We start from the raw sequence: 13,106 nt of genomic DNA on the forward strand, positions 1-13,106 counted from the left end.
AGAATCATGGTATTATACTGTATTTAGCCAGCCTGCTAGTTTTATTACATGTGATAAATATGATGAATATAAATACAAATAATAAATGAAAAAGCACTTTAGCTTTTGCACATTTGAATTTGGAGCCATGATTAACTAAACATGAATGTTGGCTTATTTTTCTTCAAAATTCACACATGATCTGGAGTCACAGTAGTTTTCAAAGTGGAAGCAAATAAAATATAAAAAGCTATGAATGTAAAACCAATTAGTAAGGGATAACACACCCATTTTTCTTTTTCAATTTTTTTTTGCAAATTTTAAATGAAATGAGATAACACATAGTAATAAATGAAGCAGGAACAATAATTACACTGAATACCATTTCATGGTATATTCCATGTCTATCTTAAATTTTTTTGAGTACATTGCAGAAGTAATAGTAAAACAAACATTTGAGATATGCTGCTTTTATTTGAAAGAGCGAATTACTTTGCACATGTAAATTCAAAGCTTAAAGTCAAGTATTATTTCTCCATAACAACACTGTGAGGTAGATATCCACATAGTAATAAGTGATTTAAGTCAAAGTCACTTTTGTTTTCTTGTTGTAGTAATGAAGCCAGAAATTGCGGTGGTTGTGATATCTGACCAATGGGCAGAGTTTGAGCAACTGCTTGGACTATCTTGCTCCCCAAATAATTGATCTATTTTTTATGTACTCTTGGGGGGCACTCTTGTTATGAGTGTGGGAGCATACACTTTGATTTGTGTGATTTTTACTCTGAATCATAGGAATTAAGACTGATTTTAAACAGTGATTAAAAAGTGAACTACTTAACTTTGTTGGGATTAAATGCATTAAATTAAAAATCTCTTCACATCCATTGCCAGAATTGAATGCAATGACAAGAGTCTTTAACTTGATGTAATTTCAAATATCACAATATTTAATATGCTACAAATTGTGATAAAAATAACTTTATCCAGAATATTAAAATAAAATACTAAAATAAAATCAATATCAGAATTATAATGGGTAGTGTAGGTAGAGCATACATACTGAAAATTTATTTCTTTCACAGGACAATTCAATTTTGTACCCTAAGTCAAATTTATTATTGACTTGAAGGATTCCAGAATCCCTCAGTTTAATTTATGTTAGGAGTAGCAAAAATTCTCATGGCTGCTGTTCTTCCCTTTTCTGATGAGTCACTTTTCATATCTATTTTGCTGTGCCCTAGACAGCAACAGTTATTGTCCTCCAGAACAGAAAAAGCTGAAATTAAGGCCATCATTGTTGACATTTTAAAGTTAGTACCAAGTTAATGTCGGTATCTGAATTAATTACAATGGACATTAAAATGAGAAATCGGATTTTTTGATTATTTCCCTCTTGATGCCAAGGACAATGTTACATACAGTAGAAGGTAAATAAATTCATCAATAAGGCTAATAGTTTTCAATGTCACTATCATACATTAGGGTCTAGCTGTCATTACCATTTTGGGGACAAAATTAAAGAAGTATGCCAGGTCAAGTCAATTGAGGAATTTTTAGATTACATGTCAAAAGAAATATTTTTCTCACTTTGTCATGCCACCAATGCATAATAAATCCCAAGCTTGAACTGAACGAATCAGCAGGTTCTTTTCTGGTAATGTTTAATTAGTATTGTTTATGATTTAGTTATTAAGTTTTGTAGTCAGTTCATTAGAGTTGGCTTTATTTCTATAAGATTGACCCATGATTTAGCCATTTCATTCAGCTTCCTGGATTCAGTTTTCCCTTTTCAAATTACTGTTATTTGATTACCCTTTGAAAAGATCAAGCTATTAACTTAATTACAATTATTAATATTAAATGTTTTGATTGAGAAGAAATGTATATGTTTTGTTCCATCAACAAAGATTTAGTGATCACTTACTATTTGTAAGGCATTATACTAGGCTATGAAATTTGGAATTTATTAAAAATTGTTTTATGTTAAGCCAATGTATGAACTAAATGAGTCCTGTGCAACATTAAAATTTTTTTAATCTTTAGCTAATAAAATTATGCTGAAATGGAAAATCAAAATAGTGTTGCATATGCACAAAACATAGTAAATGCTAAAAGATACTGACTTTTAAAATCTTATGTATCATTTTGCTATAATAAAATTATCCATTATAATATTTTTATTTCATATAGGAAGGTAGTAGATAAATTGCATATTTAGTAGTATCTTTATCCACAGTCAAATTGTTTAGTTTTGAGGGATAGGTAAAATCAAGATATAAAAAATATTCCTGTTCATTCAACAATTCCCACATAGACTTTTTCAGAAGATATTTTATATAGCTAATTATTGAATAAATGGACATTGCTTAGATGGTTATAAATCTAGCTTCAGTATTACAACCTCCAATACACTGATACAGTTCCAGTTAGCCAAATTTCCTAAAGTGTTTTTGAACCTGCAAAATGATATTCAAGTGTTTTGTTATGATTCCCTTGAATGGTTTTCCACATATGCTCAAACAACATTCATTTATTTCATCTGTTTAGCCTTTGTGTTAGTACTTCTCGGTACATGATGGAGATGTAAATAAGCAATAAAAAGATGACAAAGAAATCATCTAGAAATCCTAGAATTCCAAACAAGGCTTCAGGAACAAAATCCAAAGGTGATATCAGATAGAAAAAAGCTCCCAGTAAACAAAGTAATATCCTGATGCGGAACATCCAGAAAAGGCCCCCGACTGAAAACATTTCCCTGAATGCATGTCTCAGTAAAGTGGGCAGATCCATAATTCTTTCCACAATCTGGCAAGAGGGAAAAACAAACATTATATTGGTTTTCAATGTATTACACAATATGAATTTCTCAAGATTCAGAATACTGCTGCCACCATATCTTCACAACTATAATTTACCAATATTTATTTAATTATGGTTTCTTTTAAAATAGGGGTACAATTAGTACTACATACATATATGTTATATATATTCAAATCACATACACATAGACAATATACATTAATACACTAAGGTTCTGTAGTTTCATTAGGCAGAGAACTCCTTCCATCAATATATATTGCATTTAGTCTTTTCTAAATCTACTAAATTATATCAATCTACTGCCTAAATTTCAGAAATGTTCATTCCATGGCCACATAACTACTAAAAGGCAAGAGCAAAATTTGAGCCTGGGTTTTCCTGAACCTACTACTCAGCCACATTGCGTCTCTCTGTCTCTGTCTCTCTCTCTCTCCCCCCCACTTTGGTAACTCTGAAAAGCAAAAAAAGCAGTGTCAATTTGAGCTATTTTGCTTGCCCAGGTGAGTAATGATTTCAATGATTATCTGAATTTGAGCAGGACCTGTCCAGTCATTTGATTATTGTCCAAAATGAAAGATTTTTAAAGATATTTGGAAACATGAGTCACCAGGTTATGATGATTGTCATCAAAAAAGATAAAAAGCAATTTTGCCTTGTAAAATTAATTTGAAGTAAAATTTATGAATTTTATTTTTTACTAGTAAAATGCAAAATCTTTAGATGGCATGAGCAGTGTAGATGAGGCAAAGTTATCTATAGTAATACTTTACTAAATATTATTATAAACAAATATACATAATTGTAGAGTTATAGATTTAACCTTTATTAGTACTTACAATAGGTTAATTATAAGTCTTGTTACATGTTGCTGTCATTAAATTTTCCTAACATTTTTGCCAATCCACAAAATATATTAAAAGTATTCCCTTATGCCAAAATATCTACTTTGCCTCATCTACACTGCTCAATGTTCTGCCATAATTTATATGGTCCTTCTTGACATAGCTAACTTATGCTCCCATCACCAACCCTCGCCATTCTCTGATCCCATGTTCTCCCATCTTCTTGACCTTGCTTCATCAGTTGTCCTCTCTCCCAAGCATCTCTAACTTTTCCTTTTCCTTTCTGTCAGCTTAGTTATTCTCTATTTTTAAAAATTAACCTGTCTAGTCCCTCAATCTATCATAATGTCTTTTGCCAAAATCCTAGAGAGTAGTCAATACTTATTAGTCAAAGAACATGTATTAAAATATTTTGTTTTGGAAAAGAAAAGATCAAAATGATCATTGTTTTGCCATCTTGATGTTACTTACTGATCTGGGTTGTCCTGAGAATCTTCGATTATAGTCATTAATATCTTGATGCAATTCTGAGACATCTTGAGTCTGATTATCTTCACCAAATACTGGTAAGAGTAAAGTAACCTGTATAATACAGAAAATAAGTCATTTTTATTACTCCTGGAACTCTTCAGGGATATAAGTGATAAATTACATTTTTCTATATTATTGGTTTCCATCAGGGCACTGCATGTTGTCTTTATTCATCAGGATAAGAAATGCTTATTTCTTTTGATGAAAGCAAAATTGGAAAAAAAACCACCCAATTAATGTGTTTAGTAAAATACAATGTACCTATTTACAACCATTTAAATAGCAAAACTGGAAAAAAAAAAACACCCAATTAATGTGTTTAATAAAATACAGTGTACCTATTTACAACCATTTAAATACCTACAATATAAACAGTGAATATACCTACTCTCTAGTTCTAATTTTTTTTTATTGTTGTTACCATGAGGAACTAATATAAATATTTTTTGGCCTAAGAATACTAGGTGATACAGGAATGATAAGAAAACATTAAGATACAAAATGGCACAAAAATATGATAATTTTGAGGGGGTAAACAAATGAAGGTAATATCCCTATTATCTAGTGTTTTTAATTCTTTTAAGACCTGCAAGTCACTAATACTTAAGACATTGATCAGTCTTTATTTGTAGCACAAATCTCACTATTGTAATTTTCATACATAATACCATTAATTCTTGATCCTTCATGAGGGGAAAGAGAAAGGATTGCTAAAAATAATCTACTCCATTGGGCATCAAGAAAGATATTCTAGTAAAAATAAGTTATAATGGTTCCAAGGACAACATGCAAAATAGAAGTTGATATCTCCTGTAAAGTCATGAAGGAGAAGAGAGTCTTTTGCAGGCCTTTCAAGGAGAGCTGTTGACTATCTTATGTCAACTAAGGGGGCCAAAAAGCTGCAGCACAACATCCTGTTGTCATTTTTCACTATGTCTGAAAGTCAAGAAAGCAGGAGAGAGTGAAAGGAAATAGAGAGAGAAAGAAGGCACTAGGATAAAGATAGAAAAATAACAAACTTGCTATATAATATAGAGAAATCAAGTGCCTTTTAAGAAATAACTGACTGAAGGAAGCAAGTCAATTGTACAGCATTTTTGTTTTTGTCTGTTCTATGATAATCTTCAAAGAACTGACAAAATAAGGCACTTAACTGGCATCAAGAGATGCCATAAATTAAATGTATGGTTTAGTCTCCCACCTTGATAGAAAATGGCAGCCAACACTACTATATGGAATTATTATGTAAATTTAAAACAGTTCAATAAAATTTCTCCTTGTTAGACAATTAGTGATCACACTGTGTGGCATCTATAGTTTATACTTTTTTTTTTTAATCATTTAAGAGAGTTACAAGCTGCAGCTTTATATAAGCATTCATAATTATAATTCATAATATAATAATTCACAATATATAAACATTCACAATTTTTTATAATGTTAAAAGCTTTTGTTTAAACTTGGCTTCTTTTTATTTCATGTCTTTCATATCTTTTTCAGGAATTAAATGATTTTTAAAATACAAAATAACTATTATCTGAGACATATGGGGCGGAAGACAAGACCTTCACTTGTGTGAAGGACCTTGCCAGGCCCTTTTCAGAACTACTCATGTACCTTTGATCCATCTGATTCACCCAATTCTCACCTGTGGGTCCAAGAAGCTACGGTATGCACAGTGACCATACCACACTGTCTTGGGCTAAACCAGATTGGGGATAACTGACAGGCCTCAAATCTTTCAGTAATTAGGAGGTTGTCTACCCCAAATGTATGAAGACTTTTCCCAGCAGAATGGGTTGATGAGAACAATTTGGTCCAACGGTCCATGAAGGTGACTAAAGCAGATATTGTGGAGCATTTAGAGCTTAGTCAAATGTCCAAGATGCCAAGTTCATCCATTGCATCCCAGACCACCACCAGCAATCTTGACTTTTGTCTTGCCACTAGACTTTGCTAACTCAGGAAGAGGGAAGGGAATGAGCTAATGAAGGTGTAACTGTTCTACTTATCCAATTTATGCATAAGTCAATACATCATAAGTGATGTCAATTGTCCTTTCAGAAACACAGGAAAGGATCAAACCACAATAAAACTATATTAAGTCTAGTCTGTGAAAAATCAACTTAACAGTACAAAATGACTGAAATGTAGCTAGACAACACTTTATATGAAAAGTACCTGGTTTCTAGACTGCAAACTCAGCAAGACATAGCAACCAAAATGGTAACATGGTCTTAAACTATACATAAATAGAAACATATACAACGGTGGAAGTGAAACATAGCTTATTTGGACTAAGGTCAGAATACAGTTGCGGTACTCAATTTTGGAAGCAAGATTTTCTAAGAAATACACTGACAAGGTGGAAAATAGCCAGAGGAAGGCAACTAGAATAATAAAAGATCTTTTAGACCATGCCACCTAAGGACCAAATAAAGAAAATGAGGATTTTTACCTTGAAGAAGACAAGACATGGGGACTATGAAGGCTGAATTCCGAAATATTCAAAAGGCCATCATGTATAAGAGGGATTAAAATTTTTTGGTGAGTTCCAAAGAGTAGAATGTTAGGACTAATATACATAAGCTATAGAAGATTTAGGCTTAATATAAGGAAAGATTTTCTTGTAATTAAATCTGTTTGAAAACTGAATATGCTGTTTTGGGAAGCAATGATCTCCCCATATGTAAATTTCAAGCAGAACTTAGATGACTCCAGTAAGGATAGTAGAGATTTCTTTATCAGAATCCACCTACAAAAAAATCTTCACTTTAGGTACCACCTCTGTAATATTTTCAGTAGGGTACCAAACCTCACCCCAGATCTCATGTCATTCAAATAGGCATGTCTGCCTTAAGGGAATATTTGGCTTGGAAATGAAAAGATAAAAATATTACCTCTATTTTCTTATTCTTTTTTTTTTTTTTAATTTTTTATTATAGCTTTTTATTTACAAGACATATGGATGGGTAATTTTTCGGCATTGACTCTTGTAAAACACTCTGTTCCAACTTTTCCCTTCCTCTCCACCCCTTCCCCTAGATGGCAGGTAGACCAACATATGTTAAATATGTTAAAGCAGGGGTTCTCAAACTTTCTCAAACTATGGCCCATGGGCCAGATGCGGCCTGCTGAGGATGTTTATGCAGCCCGCTGGCTTATGGCAAATGGGCTGAGGGACGGAGACAGTGTGAGCTTTGTTTTTACTATAGTCTGGCCCTCCAACAGTCTGAGGGACAGTGAACCTGGCCCCCTATTTTAAAAGTTTGAGGACCACTGTGTTAAAATATATGTTAAATGCAATATATGTATACATATTTATATAGTTATCTTGCTGCAGAAGAAAAATTGGATTTTAGAAATAAGGTTAAAAATAACCTGAGAAAGAAAACAAAATTGCAAGCAGGCAATAACAGAAGGAGTGGAAATGCTATGCTGTGGTCCACTCTCATTTCCCATAGTTCTTTCACAGAGTATTAATTCTATTTTGTACTGCATTCCACGGTATAATTGATTTTATGCTGTATTGACTTTTATAATTGCATCTGCCTAAGGCTACCTTTCCATGCCCTTGAGTTAAGCTGAGGAATTCTGCTTTCCCTTTTAATTTAAAGATATAATAATAATAGCTATTATTATTTTCTATTCATCTTCTTACTGGGAGGGAAGAGCTTCATTTACAAAAGAAGTCTGAAATAAGAACACAAAAACGAACACAAATCCTTGAAATCGTGAGGAATTTGGACCCGGATCCAAATTAGAGAGAGAGATGAGCCAGAAGTCTTCAAGGTTTAAAACTTGAATTCTTTGTATTTCTTACTCCCTCTGCAGCTGTCCTGGAACTGAGGCTTCCTGTTCCCATATATGTTCCTCATTTTTTAAGGACATAGCCATGGGATCCAGTTCCAACTCCTTTGGGCCAAAGCTGCTTCCACCCCTTGCACTTCAGAAGCTGGGCCTTCTGGTTCATATTTGTGACATGTCTACAGTGAAAAGTGGAATCCATCATGGCACCTCCCACAGTGTCTGTTTTCTTCTCAGAAAGCATAATAAACAGTTGAGGTGTCTCACTACCATCCATAGCCCCTTCAATTTTTTTTTTTTTTTTTTTTTTAAAGTTCAATCATTTTCAGGCGTCTCCAACCCAGCTAAGATTGACAAAAAGTCCACTGGGTGACGAGACTACTGCATGCAGAGATGATACTTGTTTCATTATTTATTTTCATTACTCCTGCTCCTTCTGATTCCTCATCAGAAGTCTCCAGCACTCCACAACACTCTTTCTCCTCTTTCTGGAATTCTGTTATGTTGGTTCCAACCACATCTCCATAGAGCAGTTTCCCATCCCATTCACAGGAATTTTGGTAACCGAAGGAGCAGCTCTCAGGAATGAGAGAATTCAGTTCATAGATCTTCAGGTTAGGGTAGGAAGGAGTAAGTTCCATTTTACTGATAGCAATCAACCATAAAAGAGAAATTTGGAGGGCATTTGATCCAACTGGCATCCTCAATGAAATCCACAACTCGTTAAACAAATCTCCTGGCTTCTCCTTCAACTGAGTCTCAGACTTTCCCTTCAAATTATAGATCCCTGTAAATTGTCAGTTTTGGCATAGTTTGTCACAATAAGATATCTTATAGTTTCTGGCAATCAATGACAATTGTGGGAAACAAAATTCCGAGCCCCCAAAAGGGTGCAATAGATGAAAACCTCAGGATGAGTGAAACAGTTTAATATGCTCCTATACAAGCAGGTGGAAACTCCATACGAGTTAGTCCTACTCCCCTCTTCAGAGTTCTGGTTGTCTGGAGGCCTTCTGGGGTCTTCCTCATTCACCCCTTACATGTTGCTCCTAGACATGTTCCCCTCTCCCTGGTCATACATCTCATGGTCAAAAATGGTGACTATCTCCAACCTCAGAGTATGTCAGATAATACACAATGAGCCTATTAATAAAGTACATTGAAGAAAAGCCTTCTCTCAGTTATTAGCCCCTTTTAAACCAGTTTCAAACCTGGCCTTTTTTTTCAGAAACTTTTGTGATTAGGCCAGTTTCTTCTTCTGAAAGCTCCAAAAAGTGATGCTTGTTATCTGATCCCATTTTGAAACTTGCAACATCTTGTGAAAACCTAACTTTTATTATTTCTCACTTGGCCTATTTATAGTTCACGGTCTTCTATTCTTCCTTCTTCTATAGAACTTCATGCATCTTCTGAATTCCATTTTACAAAGTCTGGCAAAAGGTGGCTTCTTAATCTCTAGTTACTTGCAGGTAATTCTGCTTAAAGTACCAATGGTGTAACACTGGCACTGAGTTCAACTTCAGGTGCACCAAAAACTTGGGGTCCTAGGCTGTCACATTATTCATCTCTATCATTTCTGATTGGGCCACCAGTTGTTTCAATTCAACTACCATAAAAAGGTTCATCCCCTGCAATTTCTTCTTGGAGTGTTTGGGAACCATAGGTTTCTTCGGCTGCCTGTCATCATTGCTGTCATTGTCACTATCTTTGTGTTTTTCTTCAAAGCCCTTCTTGGGGGCTGCAGAATTTTCTAACTTTTCTAGCTTGTCTGCTTTGAAATTAATTATCTAATGTGGCTCAACATTCTACCAAAAACTGTTAGCTTTTAAAATAATGTATCACATCCTTGGTTCATTAACATGAATGCTTTACAATTTATAAAACATTTTCACTATATTACCTCTTTAGGCATATTAAAAAAAAAGTAATCCTTAGTCTCATTGAACTCAAATGCTAGAATTTATCTCTTCCTTCCAATATTGGTGGCCCCAGAACCTATTTATAGTGCTGCTTCTTTGTGTTAATTTGTTTTGCATCTCATTCTTAAATATTTCATTACCACTTTGTCAAATTTCTAAAAAGATTATTAACAAGATCAAATGAGATAACATATATAAAGAATAAATTGTAAATGTAAGCCTTATAAATATAAGGTGGTGGCAGTGCTACTACTGCTACTGCAAACTATACAAATTTAGCACCTAGTGAATACTCCCTCAAGATATAACTTGGTGGCTATTCGGATTATACATCTTATACTCACTTTTTCATGGACTAACATGACATTTCCCCATACTATAGTAAAACATCTTAGATAACCCACTAGAGCAAATGTCTAGTCACATAAAATAACAAGACATAATATGGCTGATTCATAAGAACAAAACGATTAATAGATGTCACCATTCCAAATATTTATAATTTCTAAAGCTACATGAAAACTCAAAGTATGGAGATAGAATTTAAAAGACCAAAATCATTTCAAAACAATACAAGGTATACATAATATCTGTTGGAGTGCTACTGATTATTTCTCAAAAAGCCTACAAAAGATGAGTTCTTGTGTTAACATTTTTGTTCAATTACAAAAAGCAGTTATCTTCTTGTGCACTAGTCAATAAAACATCTGAATCTTATCAAAAAAATAAAAAGAATGAGGTAATAATTATGATGCAGTAACCCTCACTCTAACCCCTTTTCAAACTTTCCTTTCTCCTAGTTGAGGTTTAATTATCCAGGCTGACATTTCAATCATGACAGTCTCCCCAAGTTGCAGATATTTAGTGACTCATTTTCCTCACTCATATTTCCTTTACATAAACAAATACCGAATTACAACAATGAATACAGGCAAATTTCATTTTATTTTGGGTAAGGCATCATGTTCATGAAATAGAAAATTTTTCTGTTTATCTGTCCTTTGTTGAGCTCTTCAGACGCTCTCTCCTTCACATCATAAAAGTAAACTAAGAAAAAAAATATATTTTTTCATATTGGGAAGTTTGTAGTAAGTATACAAATAAAGGAAATTTTCTTAAGCCTGATTAGAAACTTCTTTTTTGATAATGCAGCAATGATTTCTAACTTCTTTAGTTAACAAAGGATAACAAAAAGTTTCATTGAGATTATATATTTGATTTTGATTCTGGAATAAGAAGGCAAAATAAAAGCTTTAGATAAATTTAGTTCTGCTAGCAATACAAAAAACAATTGGTTAATTTGGACACCAAAAATCAAAACATTTACAAATTGCTGATTAACTCTGAGGTTATCAGGGAGAGACTTGTCCTTGCCATAAGTTCTTGCATAATATTAAAAAAGATTTCATGGGTTCAACATACCGTTTGTCTGCAGATGGGACAACTGATGGCCCCAAGCCATGAACCATATCGCCAGTATGCAATAATGCAGGTACCTAGTAAAAGAAAACATGAATTGACAGGTATTTTAAAGTTCATTATTTAATGAGACAATATCAGCTTTGATACATCTTTATATGATCAACTGAATTGTAACTAGAAATATTTATGCCCTAGACAAATTCAGGTGAAGTAGTAGAGTGAGGGGAGGAGGATTGAGGGAAATGGAGCCACAGAAAGTGATCTGTCCCATGTGAGTGCAGTCATAGTAGAAGAGTGCAACTTGACCCACAAGTCATCCAGGAAGAATGTGGCCATAGAGGAGAGTGGCCCTATACTAATGGATAAGACAATGGAAGCAGTCACTCATTGTATGGGACAGTCTAATTGCTGACCACTTGGAGGAGGAAGAATACTCCTTAGATGTCAGTATCCTTGAGAAAATAACTATGGGGGATACCAGATACCATCCTAGTTCTACTTTTGATAACCACTTTACTATATAAATATGTATATTATTATAGGCCAACAATTTAGCAATTAACTTAAAAGTTATTCTCTAAACATGGATAATCAAATGAATACATACAAATTAAGCAATAATTAACATTTAAGATTTCATTTAAATTACAAATTAGGTTGTATATAGGCTATAGATATCCTAAAATTCATACTGGTTTCAGGAAAATATGACAATCAAATAAAATAACAATGGCAGGAGAGAAATTACTTCTCTTAAGCAATTAGCAAGTGATATTTTAGCAGATTTTTGCAAAATTATAATTGATTTCATTCAATTTTATTCAATATTATTGTAAAATAACAGTTGTTGGAGCAATTTTTTAAGATTAAATATTTTGTGTGAATTAATTCAAATGCTTTACACCTAAATAGAAAATATTATATAACATGGAGGAAATATAACATGGAAGAAAAATGAATCTAATTATCTTCTCTATGCTGATGATTCTCAAATCTACTTATTCTGCCCCAAACTTTCTGCTGATTTCCAACTTCTTTCAGAAATCTCAAATTGGATGTTCAGTAGATAATCTTCAACTCAATATGTCTAAAATAGAACCCATTATCATTCCCCTAAAACCCTGTCCTCTCTCTCTCCCACACACTTTCCCTATTTCTGTAGAGGACAATACCATCCTCCCAGCCCTGCCCCCACATTCACAACCTATAAGTTATAATGCATTCTTCATTATCTGTCAATTCCTTCATCCCCATTCAATCTATTCCCAAGCCTGTTGATTTAAGAAATGTTGCAATATCTCTTAAATGGTCCCTCTAACTCTCACACTGCCACCATTCAAGTATAGGTCTTCATCATCTCATGCCTGGACTAATATGATGGACTATTGTGACAGCTTGCTATTGGGGCTGCCTGCTTCAAGTCTATTCTCACTGCAATATATACTACATCCAGCCACTAAAGTGATTTTTCTAAAAGGCAGGTCCCATTATGACACCTTCCTACAATAAACTCTAGTGGCTTTCTACTGCCTTCAGGATCAATTACAAAATGTTCTATTTGTTATTCAAAGCCTTTCATAATCTAGCCTCCTACTACCTTTTCAGTCTTATACTTTTCTGCCTAACACACTACTTCCTTGGTTGTGCCACAAACAAGACACTCTTATCTCTTGGCTCTGAGTATTTTCTCTGGCTGACTACCATTACCTGGAATGTTCTTTCTTCTTAGTTCCAACTACTGATCCTTCTGACTTCAACTCTCAAATAAAATACTATCCTTTCT

The 13,106-nt window shown here is 33.6% G+C and overlaps 1 protein-coding gene and 1 pseudogene across 11 annotated transcripts in view; both read right to left on the reverse strand.

Moving 5' to 3' along the window:
* Positions 1-433: 433 nt before the first annotated feature.
* RNF170 (ring finger protein 170) overlaps positions 434-13,106 on the reverse strand; it is a 50,382-nt gene continuing 37,709 nt past the window's right edge. For all 11 annotated transcript variants that reach the window (XM_074287391.1, XM_074287388.1, XM_074287395.1 and 8 more), the window contains 3 exons: positions 11,324-11,397; positions 4,116-4,226; positions 434-2,787 (listed from right to left, as the gene is read on the reverse strand). In XM_074287391.1, coding sequence (XP_074143492.1) covers positions 2,518-2,787; positions 4,116-4,226; positions 11,324-11,397 — 455 coding nt within the window. In that variant the 3' untranslated portion in view covers positions 434-2,517. The remainder of the gene's footprint in view (positions 2,788-4,115; positions 4,227-11,323; positions 11,398-13,106) is intronic.
* Positions 7,869-8,792, reverse strand: LOC141554945 (splicing factor 3B subunit 2 pseudogene; annotated as a pseudogene).

The sequence above is a fragment of the Sminthopsis crassicaudata genome, chromosome 2 (genome assembly GCF_048593235.1).
Source record: "Sminthopsis crassicaudata isolate SCR6 chromosome 2, ASM4859323v1, whole genome shotgun sequence".
NCBI lineage: Eukaryota > Metazoa > Chordata > Mammalia > Dasyuromorphia > Dasyuridae > Sminthopsis > Sminthopsis crassicaudata.